The 18,765-nt window shown below is 35.6% G+C and overlaps 1 protein-coding gene and 1 pseudogene across 4 annotated transcripts in view; one reads left to right on the top strand and one right to left on the bottom strand.

Annotated features, from left to right (window-relative positions):
• The window catches only part of ABCA1 (ATP-binding cassette A1), a 64,302-nt gene that overhangs the window by 26,123 nt on the left and 19,414 nt on the right, over positions 1-18,765 (top strand). For 3 of the 4 annotated variants that reach the window (XM_068616557.1, XM_068616558.1, XM_090302349.1), the window contains exons 16-20: positions 6,990-7,076; positions 15,473-15,571; positions 15,650-15,834; positions 16,712-16,766; positions 16,873-16,944. In XM_068616557.1, coding sequence (XP_068472658.1) covers positions 6,990-7,076; positions 15,473-15,571; positions 15,650-15,834; positions 16,712-16,766; positions 16,873-16,944 — 498 coding nt within the window. Of the gene's footprint in view, positions 1-6,989; positions 7,077-15,472; positions 15,572-15,649; positions 15,835-16,711; positions 16,767-16,872; positions 16,945-18,765 lie in introns of those variants that run through there. The other variant, XM_090302356.1, reaches the window with a different exon arrangement.
• LOC150029626 (uncharacterized) lies at positions 12,805-13,677 on the bottom strand (annotated as a pseudogene).

Below are 18,765 nucleotides of genomic sequence, written 5' to 3'. Positions count from 1 at the left end.
TTCAGGTGCGGGTTTTCTATATGTTTTGCAAATCTTTTTGGTGTGGAATTCAGCAAGGTTCAGAGTGTGAATCATGGTAGGTTTTAAAGGGTTTTTTTTCCTACTAACTTGCCAATTCTTGATAGCAAGAACGTTGATCAATGGAGTGTCAAAATGGGTGTCATCTTTGGTTTCCAAGAAGTGTTGGAAATTGTAAAGAATGGTGTTGAAGAACTTGAGGAAGGAGCTACAATGGTGCAGAGGGAAGTTCATAGGGAATCTAAGAAGAAATATTACAAAGCTCTCTTCTTGATCCATCAATGTTTAAATTCTGCCAATTTTGAGAAGATATCTTTGACAAATTCAGCTAAAGTTGCCTGAGATATTTTGAACTAGTCATATGGAGGTGCTGAGAAAATCAAGAAAGTGAAGCTTCAATCCCTTAGAATTAGAAGACTATATGAGTTGCTATCCATGGTTGATCAAGAATTAACAGGGGATTGGTTCAATAGAATTGTGGTGGTCAACTCAATGAAAACTTGTAGTGAGATGTTTTTAGATCAGCAAATAATTGAGAAGGTTTGAGGAACTTTGATCACATTGTGGTGGCAATTGAGTAATCAAAGTTGAAGGTGGAGGAGCTGCAAATCCTCTTGAAGCTCTAAGACAAAGGCTTCTTGAGAGGAGTGTTGAGAGAGCTGTAGTTTAGGCTTTGCAAGCACAAACATTTGAAGAAATGATGGTTGGGGTGGCAAAACAAAGGGAAAATTGAAGGACTAGTAGACTTTCAAATAAGAATTTTAGTGGTGACACTCATAAGAAGAATGAAGGTCGTGGGAAATTTTTCAAGAAGAGAGGTGATCAAAGCAAAGGAGGACAGAAATCATTTAATAAGAAAAATGCTTGTAAAAAATGGAGTCATTTTTGTAGATGAATGCTACAGCAACAAAGGAAAGCAAGTGAAGGAGGGTGATGCTCAAATGGCACTAGGTGATAGTGATGATTCGGATTCATATCATGTTCTTCTCATGGTGACAACATCAAATTGTACCAAATCTAATTCATGGTATTTGGACCCTAGATGTTCAAATCACATAACAGGAAATAGAGTGGTTTGTTAGTCTTGATGAAGTCAAAAGAAAGGCGAAGTTTGTTGATAATAGCACTATTACAGCTTAAGGGATGGTCAGTTTTGATTCAAACAAATGAAGGAAAACAATAATTCATAAAAGATGTTCTTTATGTACCATAAATGAAGACCAACTTGTTAAGCCTTGGTTAGTGGAGAAAGGCTATGGCATGAATTTGGAGCAGAATGTGATGAATTATGACAACAAGAGAAAACTAATTATGAGGGCTCCTTTCTCAAGGAACAGAACCTTTAAAATTAGAATTCAGATTGGTGAAAGTCATTCTGTTGTAGTTATTGGGGAAGATCAGAATTCGCTTTGGCATCAGCGATTTGGGCATCCAAATTTTAGAAGCTTGAGTCTACTAAATATGAAAGGGATGGTGCATGGTTTTCCCTCTCTATAGCAACCAAAGGAGGTTTGTGAAGGCTGTGTCATAAGTGGAGTAGAAATCCCTGTCAATTCAGCTTGATATCCAGTCTGGAAATAGAGCAGAAATGGTTCTGATTCAATCACATGTACAGTCTGATTGTGCAGAATCGGGTCTGATTCAGCCACAAAGACCTCAAAGAAACAAACAACAACCTTAGAGTATTAGAGATTTTATATCTATTACTGACTATGCAGTGAATGAAGATGGAGACAGTGCATTTTGCTTTGTTGATAGACACAGAGGCAATGTATTTTGGGCTAGCTATCTAAGAATCTAAATGGAAGGCAACAATGGAGGAGGAGTTGAGGGAAATAGAGAGAAACCACACATGGGAGCTTGCCACGTTACCTCACAACAAAAGGCCTATTGGAGTAAAATGGGTCTATAAAGTGAAGGTAAAATCAACTGGAGAAATTGCAAATTACGAAGCTAGACTGGTTGCAAAGGGATTTTTGCAAAATGCTGGTTTGGATTACAATGTGGTGTTTGCACTTGTGGCAAGAATTGAAACTATCAGATTAGTGGTTGCTTCAACCACTTTTAGAGGTTGGTCATTACATCAACTTGATGTAAAGTCAGCCCTTTTAAATTGTCCACTAGAGGAGGAAGTTCATGTTGATCAACCTCCTACTTTTAAAGTGACAAGACATGAAGATAAGGTGTATAAATTGAAGAGGGCTTTATATGGGCTAAGAAAAGCCCTTCAGACATGGAATAAAAGAACAAATCACATCCTTTTGCAGTTGGGTTTCAGAAACTGTACAGAAAAATATGGAATTTATGTGAGAGCTACTATATAAGTGATTTGATGATAGTTTGCCTCTGTCGATGACCCACTAGTTACTGGCAGCAATGCAGTAAATTTTGAGGAGTTTAAAAGGAGAATTATGTTGGAATTTGAGATGACATGTCTGGGATTGCTATCCTATTTTTTTGGGAATAGAATTTATATATACTAGTGATGGAGTTTTCATGCATCAAAAGAGGTATGCAACTGAAATATTGAAAAAAATTCATATGGTGGATTGTAATTCTGTCCAAACACCAGTTGATTATGGTATAAAGTTAGAAATGCAAGGAAGTGACAAGATAATTGATGCAACCTTGTATGAACGGACTGTTGGTTCGTTGAGATTTTTGTGCAGCAGTAAATCTGACATAGCTTATGGAGTGGGGTGGATTAGTAGAATGTATGGCTCATGCAAGATTTCCTCATTGCTTGCACCTAAGAGGATATTGAGATATGCTAAGGGAACTTTAGGATATGGGTTGCTGTTTTCAACACATGATAGAAACATTTCTGATGAAGTATTTGGCTATTGTGATTCAGATTGGTCTGGTGAGAAAAGTAACAGGAAAAGTACAGGGGATCTTTAACCCACATAAAGCTTTCTTAATCTGAGCATTCTTCACATCAAATTGCTGTAACTCCCAGTCATAATTTGCAGCAAAAGATAATATTAGCCGAATTGTGTTCATCTTTGTAACAGGAGCGAATGTCTTTAAGAATCTATCCCATAGATTTGAGTGAAATCCTTAGCATCCAATCTCACTTTTCATCTTTCAATCAACCCATTACCTTATACTTTACTGTATAATCCCACTTATAAAAAAATGACTTCTTTTCTTTTGGCAAAGAAACAAGCTCTCACGTTTTGTTCTTCTCTATTACCTCTATTAAAGGAAAAGAAAGAATAGGGTAAATCCCTTGTGTATATTGAACACATAGGGTTATGTTTATATAGGAAAAAGAAACATATGGGCTAAGCCCATTACATAAATATGAGATATCTAACAATATCTATAATATCTCATAATATCAAATAATATCTAATTATATCTAATATTATCTAACACTCCCCCTCAAGCTGGTGCATATAGATCATATGTACCCAGCTTGTTACAAATGTAATCAATCCTAGGTCCTCGTAAGGGTTTAGTAAAAATATCTGCTAATTGATTATTTGAATTAACAAACCCAGTCTTGATATCTCCTGATATAATCTTTTCTCGAATGAAATGACAATCAATCTCAATATGTTTTGTCCTTTCATGAAAAACTGGATTTGAGCTAATATGAAGAGCAGCCTGATTATCACATATCAGTGTCATTTGAGTAACCTCTCCAAATTGCAATTCTTTAAGTAACTGTTTAAGCCAAATAAACTCACAAGTAGCCGAGGCCATAGCTCTATATTCTGCTTCTGCACTAGATCTTGCCACAACACTTTGTTTCTTGCTCTTCCAAGAGATCAAGTTATCACCAATGGAGACACAATAACCAGAAGTTGACCTTTTATCAGATGGAGATCCTGCCCAATCAGCATCTGAATAACAAACGAATTTAGTATGGTTATTATGACCATATAACAAACCTTTTCCAGGAGAGCCTTTAATGTACTTCACTATACGAATGACTGCATTCCAATGATCTTCACATGGAGAATTAAGAAATTGACTCACCACACTGACTGCAAAGGAAATATCAGGACGAGTAACAGTGAGATAGTTCAATCTTCCAACTAATCTCCTGTACTTCTCAGGATCTGAAAGAGGCTCCCCCTGATTGGGTAGAAGCTTGACGTTGGGATCCATGGGAGTATCAACAGATTTCGAATTCATCAACCCAATTTCCTCCAAAATATCTAATGCGTATTTTCTTTGAGAGATAACAATACCAGTATTGGATTGTGCTACCTCAATCCCCAAGAAATATCTGAGTTTGCCAAGATCTTTGGTCTGAAAATGTTGACAAAGGTGTTGTTTTACTTGTGAGATGCCATGGTGATCACTGCCGGTAAGAACAATGTCATCAACATATACTACAAGATAGATACACCCAGCACTCGAGTGACGATAAAAAACTGAATGATCGCCTTCACTGCGAGTCATACCAAATTGTTGAACAACATTGCTAAATTTTCCAAACCAAGCCCTAGGAGACTGCTTGAGGCCATATAAGGATTTGCGAAGACGACATACCAATCCAGAAGACTCCCCCTGAGCAACAAAATCGGGAGGTTGCTCCATATAAATTTCTTCCTGCAAATCCCCATTAAGAAAAGCATTTTTAACATCCAGTTGATAAAGAGGCCATTGTTGAAGAGCAGCCATAGCTATGAATAAGCGAACAGAGGCCATCTTTGCTACTGGAGAAAAAGTATCACCATAGTCTAAACCAAAAATTTGGGTATAACCCTTAGCCACAAGACGAGCTTTGAGACGATCAATAGTACCATAAGGACCAACTTTGATAGCAAAAATCCACCTGCAACCAACAACAGATTTCCTAGATGGTAAAGGAACAAGTTCCCAAGTTCCATTATTCTGAAGCGCATTCATTTCATCAAGCATGGCCTGACGCCAACCAGGATGGGCTAAGGCATCACCTACAGATTTTGGAATGGATACAGAAGAAATAGACGAAAGGCAGGTATAAAAGGGTTGAGATAGTCTATGGTAACTCAAAGCAGTATAATGTGGAGAGGGATTACGAGTAGAACGTATACCTTTACGGATAGCAATAGGAAGATCAGGTTCAACAGTCGGAGGTTCAACTATAGGAGCCGGAGGGGGATGAGGTGTTGGCACCAGAATAGAGTCTGCTGATGGACGATGAGACGGTTGACGACGACTATACACCTGAAGAGTTGGCGGCGGTGGTGAATTGTTAGGTGCACTAGGCACAACAAGAGGAATATTAACTTGATTAGATGAAGAAATTGAAGGAGAAGGACAAGACTTCAAGTAAAGGGAAGATTCACTGAAGGTGACATCTGCTGAAATAAAATAACGGTTTAAAGACGGTGAGAAACATTTATATCCTTTTTGTGATCTAGTGAACCCTAAAAAGACACATTTGTGTGACTTAGGAGATAATTTATCAAGACCAGGACTAAAATTATGAACAAAACATGTGGACCCAAAAACTTTGGGAGGTAAAGAGTGGAGAGGGTCATGTGGAAATAAAATAGAATGAGGAATTTTGTTATCTAAAACTGAAGATGGCATGCGATTATTGAGATAACATGCACTAAGAACGGCATCACCCCAAAAACGCTGAGGAACATCACCATGGATTAAAATAGTACGAGTTGTTTCAACAAGATGTCTATTCTTGCGCTCTGATACCATATTACGAAGTGGACTTTAAGCCTAACTCAACCCCATAAAACCGGCTCATAGGGTTGAGGTTTGCACCCACTTATATACAATGAAAGGCTTTAATCTCTAGTCGATGTGGGATTTCCAACACACCCCCCTCACGCCGAGACTGCCAACTCGTGCGTGGGACTATATATTATGGGTGGTCCGATAGCGGCCAGATAGCGAGTGGCACGATAGGCCCAACACAAATATTCGCTAGGATAGGCTCGAAAATGGCTCTGATACCATATTAAAGGAAAAGAAAGAATAGGGTAAATCCCTTGTGTATATTGAACACATAGGGTTATGTTTATATAGGAAAAAGAAACATATGGGCTAAGCCCATTACATAAATATGAGATATCTAACAATATCTATAATATCTCATAATATCAAATAATATCTAATTATATCTAATAATATCTAACAACCTCTATCTCTATCCGTAGCTTGTTTCCAATTTTTATCAGATAATGCCTCAAAAACATTTGTGGGAATTGAGATACAGTTTAGATTTGCAATAAATATTTTACAGGTGGGGAATAAGTTGTAAAATGAGACATAATTCAAGTAAGTTATAGAGTGGCTTTTCAGTGCATTTTCTGGTTCATTTTCTGAAGGCAACTGGAAGATAAAGATCATCTTCAACTAATTGTGTTTGTTACATTTTGAAAATAATTGTAACTTTTTCTTCAATTATTTTGTTTGTTACTATGTCTTTTATGAGTATTACATGCTATGTTTACCAATTTCATGTATATGTTGCCATAGGTCCTTTGGAGAAAATGTGAGAGGAAATGTTCTGAATGTGCTTCAGTTTTTTTCCACTCACTAGATTGACTTATTTTAGAACAAGAGTGATTACAAGGACAATAAATAACAATTTCTATTTTCAAGAGAACAATTAAAATATCACAACTTAGTAAGATACATTGAACTATGCTTAACATCAACTAAACTACTTGGAAAGATAGTAAACATTAAATACTCCAATTTCCAACAATCTTACAGGTATTGCCTCAAATGATTAGGTCCATTACAGCTTTTAGGGGGTCATTTCCCCAATTATAATAGACACTGAGATGCTCAATACTATAAATAAGTATAAAGTTATGTGTTAATCTAAGGGTTCTACCTCCATGATGTTTTCTTTCTTCACCAATAATTGCACACACCCACCCACGTGCTTCTAAGGGATACCTGATTAGATTGCAATGCTACTTTTATTTTATTTTTTGCTAAAACTGTCTTTCAACTTTACAATGCATGATATGCTGAATTCTTTCATTGAATTTACCCAGGTTAGAGAACATTTAGAACTATTTGCCATATTGAAGGGAGTGGAGGAACACTCGTTGGACAATGCTGTTATTAATATGGCTGATGAGGTGAGTTCAGTAATTAGAAGTCTTAACAACTTCTGTTTTTACCACAGACGCCCATAAGTATTCAAGCAGAAAGAAAATATATATTAATTCTTTGAATGAAAAGAATACAATGACTAACTGACTATTCTCTGTTACACAAATCCCATATAAATATTAGAAAGCATTCATTGAGAAAAACAGAAACGAAACAGGTACATAAAAGAAACGGGATGGAACCAAGACGTAGTAAATAGGGGGGGCTAAAATTCATACAAAGTATTTATATTTTTTCAAAATTATGAAATACAAACTGTATTAGATATTAGTCTTTTTAAGATCCAAAATTACAAATAAAATCGCAAATTTCACATGCCCTTCAAGAATTTATTATAAAAATTTGTAATTTTAACATCCATACTTTTAAAAAAAAATTGTGATTAATCACACATGAAAAATAATCTAAACTAGAATAATTTATATTACTCATTAAATTATTTATTAAGGTACTAGTAAATAAAAACACTAATTTTACATACCCTTCAAGAATTTATTATAGAAGTGATTTTTATTGTCCATATATTTTTTTAAAATTCTAATTAATTATACTTGGAAAATAAACATTAGAATAAACTATGTTAGTCATTAAATTATTTTTGAAGAGAACGGTAGTCAGCAATCGGTGAAAAATATAATTTATTTTAAGACAATTTGAAAATAAAACAAGGGATTAAGACTAGAGCTCTAAAACCAAATTATGGTAAAAGTTTGATATCTAATTTGCTTTTGTAGTACTTACATAATGCCTAGGCTTAACATGTTCATTTCAGATTTATTTTTAATAAAAGTGAGAATGCTAAGACATCACAATGTTGTTTGCCATACCACTATCTTAGCACCACAAATAACATCAATCATATGCAATTCCTCAAAATATCATTAATAAAAGCATAAGTACAAAGAAAGAGTGGAGCTCCACACCTGACCAACAACTAGTCCTTGGCACTATAATGGTTTCATCAAACCTATCCCTGAAAAATTCGAGACAAAGAAAGCTAGAAACATTATCTCACCAAGTATAATGTTAGATCTAATGCCAAAAATATGCGAAAAATGAATACATATAGTATCACTAATTACAAAAACAACACAACCATCTACTAAGAAAGAATAGGATAAATCCCTTGTGTATATTGAACACGTAGGGTTATTTTTTTTTTTATCAGCAATAAATAAATAAAATTAAGAGGGATACTTTAGGGGTATCCCAACCCGTATACATCAACCACATAGTTACTCCCCTTTATGGCTTAGGGGAGACAACTGTTGTGTGGCATAACCTGCTTAAAATAAAGCTGTAACCACAGAACAACAAACCAATTTGCACCATCATGACAGAGGACCTACACGGTTATGACAGCAACCAAAATAATTGCTACACAAAAGCAGCAGTACATTCTACACCTTGGCATCCAAACACCGCTACACCACCTTGGCCTCACCTACACCCTCACCTACATCCACAACCTATACTTCCTACCTTTCACCTTTATACCATTACCCTTCACAAAATGACCTCCACGCCTCACTTTATCAACTAATATACTTGTCAACAAAGAGAGCAACAAAGAATGACCAGCAAAAGACCACCAAAACAACATAGAGTCATCTACTTATAACTCCAGCTCTACGTAACCTCACCATCCTTCTCCAACCAGCAGCCACACAAGCCCTTATGTTCATAGCCATCCACTTCAAACCAGCCAGGAGCATGATGTAGCACTAGGTTAAACGCCACACTTCCACACTAATAGCAGGACCGTGTCTTGCACTCACTGCACGACAGCATCGCTCTACTGCTCCAAACTGTTTTTGTACATCCTGCTAAAAGTCTTACTTCCAATCTGTTTTTGTACACCCTACTAAAAGCCTTACTTCAGCTGCTGCCACACCTGGTGTGCGTGACACGACTCCAGCAGCAGCTGCCACCTCCACAACACTTTCTTCGACCATGACTAAACATCTCCAGCTAGAGCTGACTGGGTCTAAGAACATCCAAAACCGGTAGGGTTTTTTCTCCCTGAACCTATGCCATATAGGCCAAAGATAAGCAGCTACTACCCGGGACTACACTGCAGCATTGTACATCTTCTTTGACTGCTGGAGCACCACAACCATACCAACATACTTGCTTTCCTTACCTAGATGCTCTCCATTTCCAGCAAGCAACATGTTCCTGCATTCACCACAATAAAAACCACCCCGAAACGGTTTACAACACTACATATTCCCGCTGTCCAGACATACTCTCTCATGCCCCCAGGGAACTCAATCCTGCTCCATAACAGGGTCCTACCAAACCAAATACTTCACATGGAGAGCCTAATAGTCTAGGTTCTCCAAATCCATCACCTCTGAACAGAACAAGAAAAAAGAGTGCGTCCTCCTTCCAATTAGCAGCTTTTAATGCAGATTGTTGGATTGAGAACCCAATCAACAAAGGAATAAGAAGACGAATGCGCTTTATGCTTCATCCACAGCCAAGACTTGAGTTGAGCCCTCTGAAAAATCTCCTCTGCATCTACTACCCCTTGCTGGAAGGTAATCAGGTTCCTTTGATCCCAGATGCATCTAATGATGTTTGCCCATACCCCTTTCCAGATTTTATTTTGCTTGTTGCTAGCTTGAAACAAGTGGAAACTTTGGAAATGCAGCCTTAAATCATTATGCTGGACGAAGGAGATATCTACCCAACGCAAACATAGAGACCAGACCCGTTGGGCATGATGACACTCCAAAAAGAGATGTTGACAAGTCTCCTCCTCTAACTGACACAAAGGGCACACCGTTGAGTTCAACATCACCCCTCTCCTACTCAAACTCACTCTTGTAGGAAGTTTACCCATCAATACCCTCCAGGCTGTCACTACCACGTTTGGGAATGCCTTCACCTTCCACAAGAGCTTATACACTTCACTTTGGTTGCCTCTATCATGCTTAGCTAAACACTCATTAGCAGAGTTCACCGAAAACAAGCCCGGTACCTCCTTCCCCCACACTTGGATGTCCTGGACATTCTTTTTCAGAGTGACCTAGGAGTGCAGTAAGATCCCTCTCCAGAGATGACTCCCACTCAAATCTATCTCTGCTCCACCTCATTCTCCATCTCCACTCCGAGTCAATCCATTCTCCTAACTCGCCCACTGTTTGGCCTTGGTTTAGAGATAGTGAGTATAGACGCGGAAACAAGGATTTAAGGTCAACACTTTCTACCCACACTTCTTCCCAAAATTTTACTTTGTCACCACAGCCTATTACCCAGCCTAGCTCTTCTTGAAACCACCCTTTACCTTCTCCCTCCTTACACATCTTAGAAAGGTCTCTCCACCACCAAGACTGGGACTTGACTGGTGTTTGACTACTATCAATTCCCAGATTGTATTTGGATTCCAACAACTTCTTCCACCTTCCCTTTTCTTCTGAAACACACCTCCATCTCCATTTAGCTAGGAGAGCTTGATTAAACAAGTGTATATCCCTACACCCCAACCCTCCCTCCTCTTTTGGTCTGCATACGTCTTTCCAACTAGCCCAAGCAATTGGCTTAGACAGTTTCACCCAACCCCACAAGAATCTTGTTTGAATGCTTATAATCCTTTTACACACCGAAACCGGTGCTCTGAACAAAGAGAAGTAGTACAAAGGGACGGCATTTAGAACAGAGTTAATTAGACAAATCCTCCCTGCCAAGGATAAAAACCTCCCCTTTCAAGCACTGAGCCTTGCTTTAAGCTTGTTTAGAATTGGTTCCCAGAACTGCTTCTTCCTTGGGTTCCCTCCCACCTCCAGTCCCAAGTACTTGAAGGGTACCTCCATCTGAATGCAGTTCAAAATCTTAGTGAAGCATACTATAACATTGCTTTGTACATTAATACCTGCTAGCCTTGATTTATGGAAGTTAATCTTCAGTCCTGAGGCTAGCTCAAAGCCCCTCAGAATGGCCTTCAAGGTTACTACATTGTCAATGGTATCTTCACATAGAAAGAGAGTATCATCTGCGAACTGTAGAATACACATCTCCACCTCCTGCCTTCCAATCTTGAGGCCTGTCAACATATTAGCCTTCAAGGCTTGTCTTACTGACCCTGCAAGGCCTTCTGCTACCACTATGAAAAGGAAAGGTGCTAGGGGGTCGCCCTGCCGCAACCCTCTAGATGGCTTAAACTCTTCCGTAGGGCTCCCATTGACTAACACATATAGGAAAAGAAACATGTGGGCTAAGCCCATTACATAATTATGAAATATCTAACAATATCTATAATATCTCATAATATCTAATTATATCTAACAACACAAATAGAAATATCTAACAATATCTATAATATTCATAATATCTAATAATATCTAACACCCCCCCTCAAGCTGGTGCATATAAATCATATGTACGCAGTTTGTTACAAATGTTATCAATCCAAGATCCCCCCGTAAGGGTTTAGTAAAAACATATGCTAATTGATCATTTGAATTAACAAAACTTGTCTTTATCTCTTAATATAATCATTTCTCAAATGAAATGAGAATCAATCTCAATATGTTTGGTCTTTTCATGATAAACTGGATTTGAGCTAATATGAAAAGTAACCTGATTATCACATATAAGTGTCATTTGAGTGACCTCTCCAAATTGCAATTCTTTAAGTAACTGTTTAAGCCAAATAAGCTCACAAGTAGCCGATGACATGGCTCTATATTTAATCACAAACATGAGAATAATAATCAGGAAGGCCATGCAAGTCCAATAACTTGAAGAACTTGGATCTTTGCTCTAGTTCTAGAGAAGGAGTGGAGGTAGGAGGCAATAACTCATTAAAATCATGAAGAAGAGCATGAAGTTTACCCATATATTCCACCATTGTACAATCCAGACGTTTGGCAGCAACAACTGTGAGGAGATTTTGACACTCACCATAAAGACGTTGAGTATCATTGGTGTATAATAATTTTGCTTGTTCCCAAACTTTTGAACATGTTTCATAGGTATGAAAAATTTGTTTTAAAGATGAGTAAATGGTAGATTTGATAATAATGCATAATTGAACATCAATTTTCAACCAACTAGAAACCTGATTTTCAGCAACAATGGGACCAGTAAGATGATCACCTTGACTCTTGAGCCATAACTTAATATCTGAGGTCCAAGTGTCATAATTGGTTCCATCCAATTTTTCAATGGAGAGATGACATTGGCATATTTAGTATAAATAGACGGATCTGGTATAGTGACAACAAAAGAAGCCATAGATGACAAGAACAAATCTAGTCACTAGCCAATTGGCAACAACAACAATGATGATGCCTTCGGTGAAAACTTCGGCAAGACTCTAATAGCGGCTTCAGCGAGAGTTCGACAACGGCTCCGACATCAATGAGGCGGCGGGGCAATGGCTGGAAAATACTAGTGAACAGTGGGTTCACCAACAAAAATTGAACCCTAACCGTATGCTATGATACCGTATTAAAAAAAGGAAGAATATGATAAATTCCTTGTGTATATTGAAGACATTGGGTTATGCTTATACAGAAAAAGAAACGTATAGGCCAAGCCCATTACACAAATAGAAATATCTAACAATATCTCATAATATCTAATAATACCTAATAATATCTAATAATATTTAATAATATTTAATAATATCTAACAAATTCAATAGATGATTCTAAAATTATATTCTCAGATCCACATATGGGTATATTGTCACAATTTGCAACTCATTAGTTTTTTCTTTTCATTTTATGCTATGAATTGAAAAACATAGGAAACAGAGTCATGTGATCTGTTGCTCCTAAATCAAGAATCCAAGTATCCTGAGATACATGCCCAACTATTTATATTGAATAAACTTTTATATCTTGTGGACAAGGTACTCGATTCAGAGGACTTTCTTATTGCTTCGATCATTGTTCTTAACGATCAAGTTCCTCCTTAGAGGCTTTCATATCAAGATCTAGTTGAGGAGGAGTACTGGGTTGATTTGTGTCTTGGTGTTTTGAGATAGTATTGCCTGCCCATTTTTGTGAGCTTCCTTTGTTGCTTCCTATGCGTTCCACTAATTTGTTTCTCCCATGGAGTTTGAAGCATATTTCTTTAGTATGCCTAGATCTTTTAAAATATGAACAATAATCTCCATGGTTGCCTTTTGTAGCGGGCTTTCCTCCAATATTTGATCCAGACAACCCTTTTTATGATAGAGCTTGTGTTAGAGGTTCCTCCATTAAGTTTAATGTCCCTCTGAATCTCTTCTCCCTTGATAGTTAAGAACACTTTTGATAGAGAAGACAATTTTTCTCTCCCTAAGTTTTGTACTCTGATTGGGTCATATTCATGTTCACATCATAGGAATTTAAAAATTCCTCATCTTTCAACAACTTCAACATGTGCAGCAACACTTGCTTTGCACATCTTCAAATTTTGGTATTGATCTAATTTGATCCACAACTCATTCAAAAATCCATGATATTCTAATATTGAGAGAGAAACTTTTCTGGTATTAAACACCTTGGTTCCAGTGTCATATGAAGCAACAAAATAGCTTTTCAAAGCAAAGTTGTTATATAGGTGTTTCATAATTAGGAGATAATTACTCCGTAATTAAGTGCAAATTTCATTATCTATTTATTAGGACAAATTTGGTATCTTTTAGTGATTGATTTGATTTGTATAACTTTAATTACCTATTATTTCTTGCTTTCATTATCTATTATTTCTTTTCTTAATTAGGTTGAAACAATCTATAGATTGAGACTGTAATCACATTTGTAAATACATCTCAGATATATATTTCATCTATTTCTTTCAACTAAAAGTCATCCCAATTTCTTTAGCATAAGAATAGAACATAATTATGACTCATGTCAGCAACTGTGGAATACCACAACCGGGTCCTGTTCTGTGAATATTCATTATCCCCAATCTCAAAATTAGGTCATTTGACCTTGGTCCTCCACCATTGATGTAGTCTAATCTTGATAGTCCTTTTAAACTCCTCCAAATGTACTGAATCCACTGCAAATAATTTCAGCCATAAAACCGGTGGGGATCCACCACATTTGGATCCATAGAAATTGGTGATTGGGGGTGGTCGGTGGTGGCAGAGACAGCAGAAATAGAACCCCCAAGATTTGGAGCTCTATTACCAACTTGAAAAAAGAGAGAAAATAAATGTTTTATTGATCATTGTTGCATAATCAAGAGAATTATTCTGTAATTAAGTGCAGATTTCATTCTCTATTTATTAGGATAAATTTGTTAGTGATTTGATTTGTACACCTTTAATCATTCATTATTTATTGCTTTCATTACCTATTATTTCTTTTCTTAATTAGGTTGTAAACAGTCTATAAATTAGATTATAATCATATTTGTAAAACATATCAAAAATACATTTCATCTATTTCTTTCAACTTTATAATTATAATGATTACAATGTGAATTCCTTTATTTGTAACAATCACACTCTCTTGAAAGAGGAAATAGAATCAGCTGAAAAGAATGTGTAGATGCATGGGATAATTTTGATAATAACTATAGAGGTATGAGGATATTTTTATTCCAGTAATTCCTTATTTTTAACAATTTTACCCATGTAATAAATAATCTTTAATTTTTAAATCATTAATAAAATGCTATTAATAACATTACAAAAGAAAAACTATTAGAAAGACAAATAAATTTCTAATAAATTATTCTTCAACTGATGTAGAAGTGATAAAAAAATACAGTAATCTCTTTATTAACAACAAAAAAGAATACTATGTTTTTTTTAAAAAGTAATAATTGAATGATATTATTATTTTATTTAAATTTACACACACATACACGCACATACAAATCTAGAACTAGAATTGAAAATCCAGGGGGCCAAGGCCTCTGGCATGATTTCATCTCCAACATTAAGAAGTATGATTGAGAATGGCTTATTTGTTGGTAATTTGTAGGGAGTTGAATTGGTAAAATTTATGTAATTGATGTAGATATAGTTACTCTTATAATATTATTTTTCTCTTAAGTTTATAGTACGCATTTTTCTTGCTGTAAATAGTTTGTAAAATATAAGTATAAAAATTATTGCTATGCAAATGTGTAATTATTTGCGCTTGATTGCACATGCAAAATATTAAATAGTGTTTAGGTTTCAGCTTGCTTACTAAGCAAGGAAAGGTTCTGGGCATTCTTATTTTGTATGTGTCTTTGTCATGACCTGAATTCAGGGTCCATGAGTTGGGGGTAACTCAGACATCATGGACCCGTACAAATCATGCAAGCCTCAAAACTTACCAATAACTAACACCCTATTATCATTGTTAACTTGCAAAACAATCCTGTCAATATAGAATTTTAGATAACATTATTTCATAAACAGGTGGGCCTTGCTGATAAAATCAACAGTATTGTGAGAACTCTTTCTGGTGGCATGAAGAGGAAATTGTCACTTGGAATTGCATTGATTGGAAACAGTAAGGTAGGATCTGCGTCTACACGACATTCTTATATTTGGTTGAAGAAAACTGCATGGAATCTTTTGGATTTACTTTGACAGGTTATAATCCTTGATGAACCTACTAGTGGAATGGATCCATACTCAATGCGCTTGACTTGGCAGTTAATAAAAAAAATTAAGAAGGGAAGGATAATTTTGCTAACTACACATTCTATGGATGAAGCAGATGAACTAGGTGACAGGATAGCTATCATGGCCAATGGTTCTCTGAAATGCTGTGGAAGGTTAATTTCATTTCCACTTTTTCTTAGATATTGTTTTGTCTTGATATTCTGCCAGGTATTTTAATTTTGTAATAATTCCTTCTAGAGAGTATACTCTTGAAAAATCCATTTGGAAGCTAAGTTCAGAAACATTAGCATTTTTTGAATGTCTAAATTTTAGGGAGGCTATTACCCTTTTTATTAAATTTAGTGTATTCATCCTTTAAGTTAGCAATAAGTTCTTCCATTTCATTTATAGCTTCTGATGTGATACCAACATATTGAAATTCATGGACACTTCATTAATGATAGAGGTCTTGTGGTGGATACTGTTAGGTTACACATAGAGGAGGAGTTAGTTAGAATTAGAATAGTCATGAGTTAGTTATTTGATTTGCTAGTTAGATATAAATAAGAAAGAAGAAGAGGGGGAGGGGGAGGGGGAGTGTGTAATATTTTTGTAGATTGAGCTTTAGCTCTTTGTGAAGGGGAAGCCCTTGAAGGAGAGAGTGCTCTCCTATTTCTTGTTCTTTTCTTTCTATTCAATAAAAACCTTTCTTTTCTTCTCTTTATAATTCTTGGTTCCTAACAGATACCCATGTTCCTATATGACTTTATATAACAGACATTTTCACTTAAGGGCTTTTCCTGGGCAGATTCCAAGATAGTTGGGAATAAGCTATATTTATTTACCAACTTAAAGGGGAATGTTATAAATAGTGGATTATTGGGATAAAATATATGCAATATCTCCATAATATGAGAAAATATCTTTAGAAACTTCCTATTCATTTGAACATATTTTTATTTTATTATTTTAAAGAGATTTATTGTTACAAATAAATTGGTGTGATTTTTATTAATAAAATAATTACTTTTTTTTTTGATTTGTTGACAGTTCCCTTTTCTTGAAGCATCATTATGGAGTTGGTTATACTCTAACCCTTGTGAAGGTTTGTTCACTTCTTGATCATTTTGTGTTTAATGCCACTTGTCTATGATGGTTCACAATTGAAAGACTTTAGTTGTTTTCATTTGTATTTCTTTTTGTGCTTTCAGTCAGCTCCCACTGCTTCTATTGCTAGTGATATAGTATACCGTCATGTTCCATCTGCAACATGTGTAAGCGAGGTACTTTTCTCAGTATTATTCATTAAGATACCCATTAATGTCAATACCATGCATGTATTCATGCGTCAATGTTAATGTGCGTGAGCATATTTCTTCCCTCTCCTTAGTGAGTATGTGTGTGTTCATGAAGGAAGTTTATTTTAATCAAAAGGTTGGTTCTCCTAAAATAAAAATATCATAGGTTAGATCTTCTTGGTTTTAGTGTCTTGTGTACCAGAGAAATTCCTTTAAAGTTTTTTTGAGTACAGAAAAGTGGCCACTACAATTATTTTATCCCACATTAGATCCAGATTCAAATATTCCTTTTGAAAATTTGAACATTTTGTTTTAACCAGCACCAATTAATCACATACATAGTGCACTGCTTTAAAATTTTGTCATTCTTGTTAAGTTGTTCTTGCTATGATCTCTGAACATGACCAAGAAACACTTCAAAATTTTGACAAAATACAAGACTCATTAAATACTTTGAAGGTTTTAGACCTTGTCTTTGTAAGTGAATGACATTGTAGAAATAATTGTAGGTGCTCAGTTAGAGCTACACTTTACATAACTAGAGGACCAAACTGAAACTTTTATGATTTTATCACACTTAAAATAAGACAAGTACAAACTTATATATGGGCACCGCTTACATCAAGAGCCATTTCTTAATAATAGCTAATGGCTATAAAACCTAACAACTGAACAAACTAACTATATTTATACTAACATATCTCCTCCAACTTAGGGAAGATTTTTCGCAAGAAAAGCTTTTCACGTTGAATGTGCCTCCAAGATAAGTAAAATGAGCTAATGATAAAGGCTTGGTTAGAACATCTCCCAATTGATCAAGGGCGGGAATAGACGAAGATGTCGCAAAGATCAATTTGTGAAAGTGAAATCACGAAGAGTCGTGAGAGCCAAAGCACACGAGCCACAAGAGTGAAATTACACGAGTCGTAAGAGCGAAATCACACAAGATGCAAGAGCAAAATCACACGAGACACAAGAGCGAAATCAGATGAGTAGTGAGAGCGAAGTCATGAAGAAGAAAGTGATGAAGAGCCCTAGATTTGAAGATGGATTGTCGAAAAAATTGCTCTGATACCACCTTAATAAAAATTGAAAATCTTATTATTTCATCACACTCGAAATAAGAGATGTACAAACTTATATATAGGAACTATTTACATCATCACTTACATCAAGAAAAATTGTTAAATAATTGTTGAAAGTTGTAAAAACTAACAGTTTTACAAAGTATATATATTTATTTATACTAACATCTAGATACTAATATAAATCATTTGATTTTGTTGAAAATGTCATGTTAAATATATTTTGATTTTTTAGGATAAGATTAAAGTTTTGCAATGTAGTTTGGTATATTTGATTTGATATGTAAGAAATTGGCATATGATGATTGATTTCAACAACTTTGCTGGATCCAACACTAGTGAGATAAACCATAGTTTTCTCTTTCCTTTTGTTTTATTAGAGTAATTAGAAGACAGTGTATAATTGCAGAACCTCTATATTGAAACAACACCGACCTTTTAGTGTAATTTTAGAAGAGAGAGAAGTAATTTTTATGATCATTAATGATGTATTGATTGGATTTTGGTGATGATTGATATTCTAATTGTTGAGATCTATGGTGAAGAGACAAAAATAATCTCTCTGTGTGTATTACAAAAAAAGAGTGTATATGTCTATCTATCTATCTATCTCAAATACAAAGTTACAAAAACATGGACCAAGGCCCATATGTTTAGTTACATTTAACACTCCCCTCTATTAGAGTAAACAAACAAGAGGAACAACAAACTGAAATTTTTA

This window comes from Phaseolus vulgaris, chromosome 1, assembly GCF_051622355.1.
Source record: "Phaseolus vulgaris cultivar YP4 chromosome 1, ASM5162235v1, whole genome shotgun sequence".
NCBI classification, from domain to species: Eukaryota; Viridiplantae; Streptophyta; class Magnoliopsida; order Fabales; family Fabaceae; genus Phaseolus; species Phaseolus vulgaris.
This window is presented reverse-complemented; position numbering and strand designations above follow the sequence as displayed.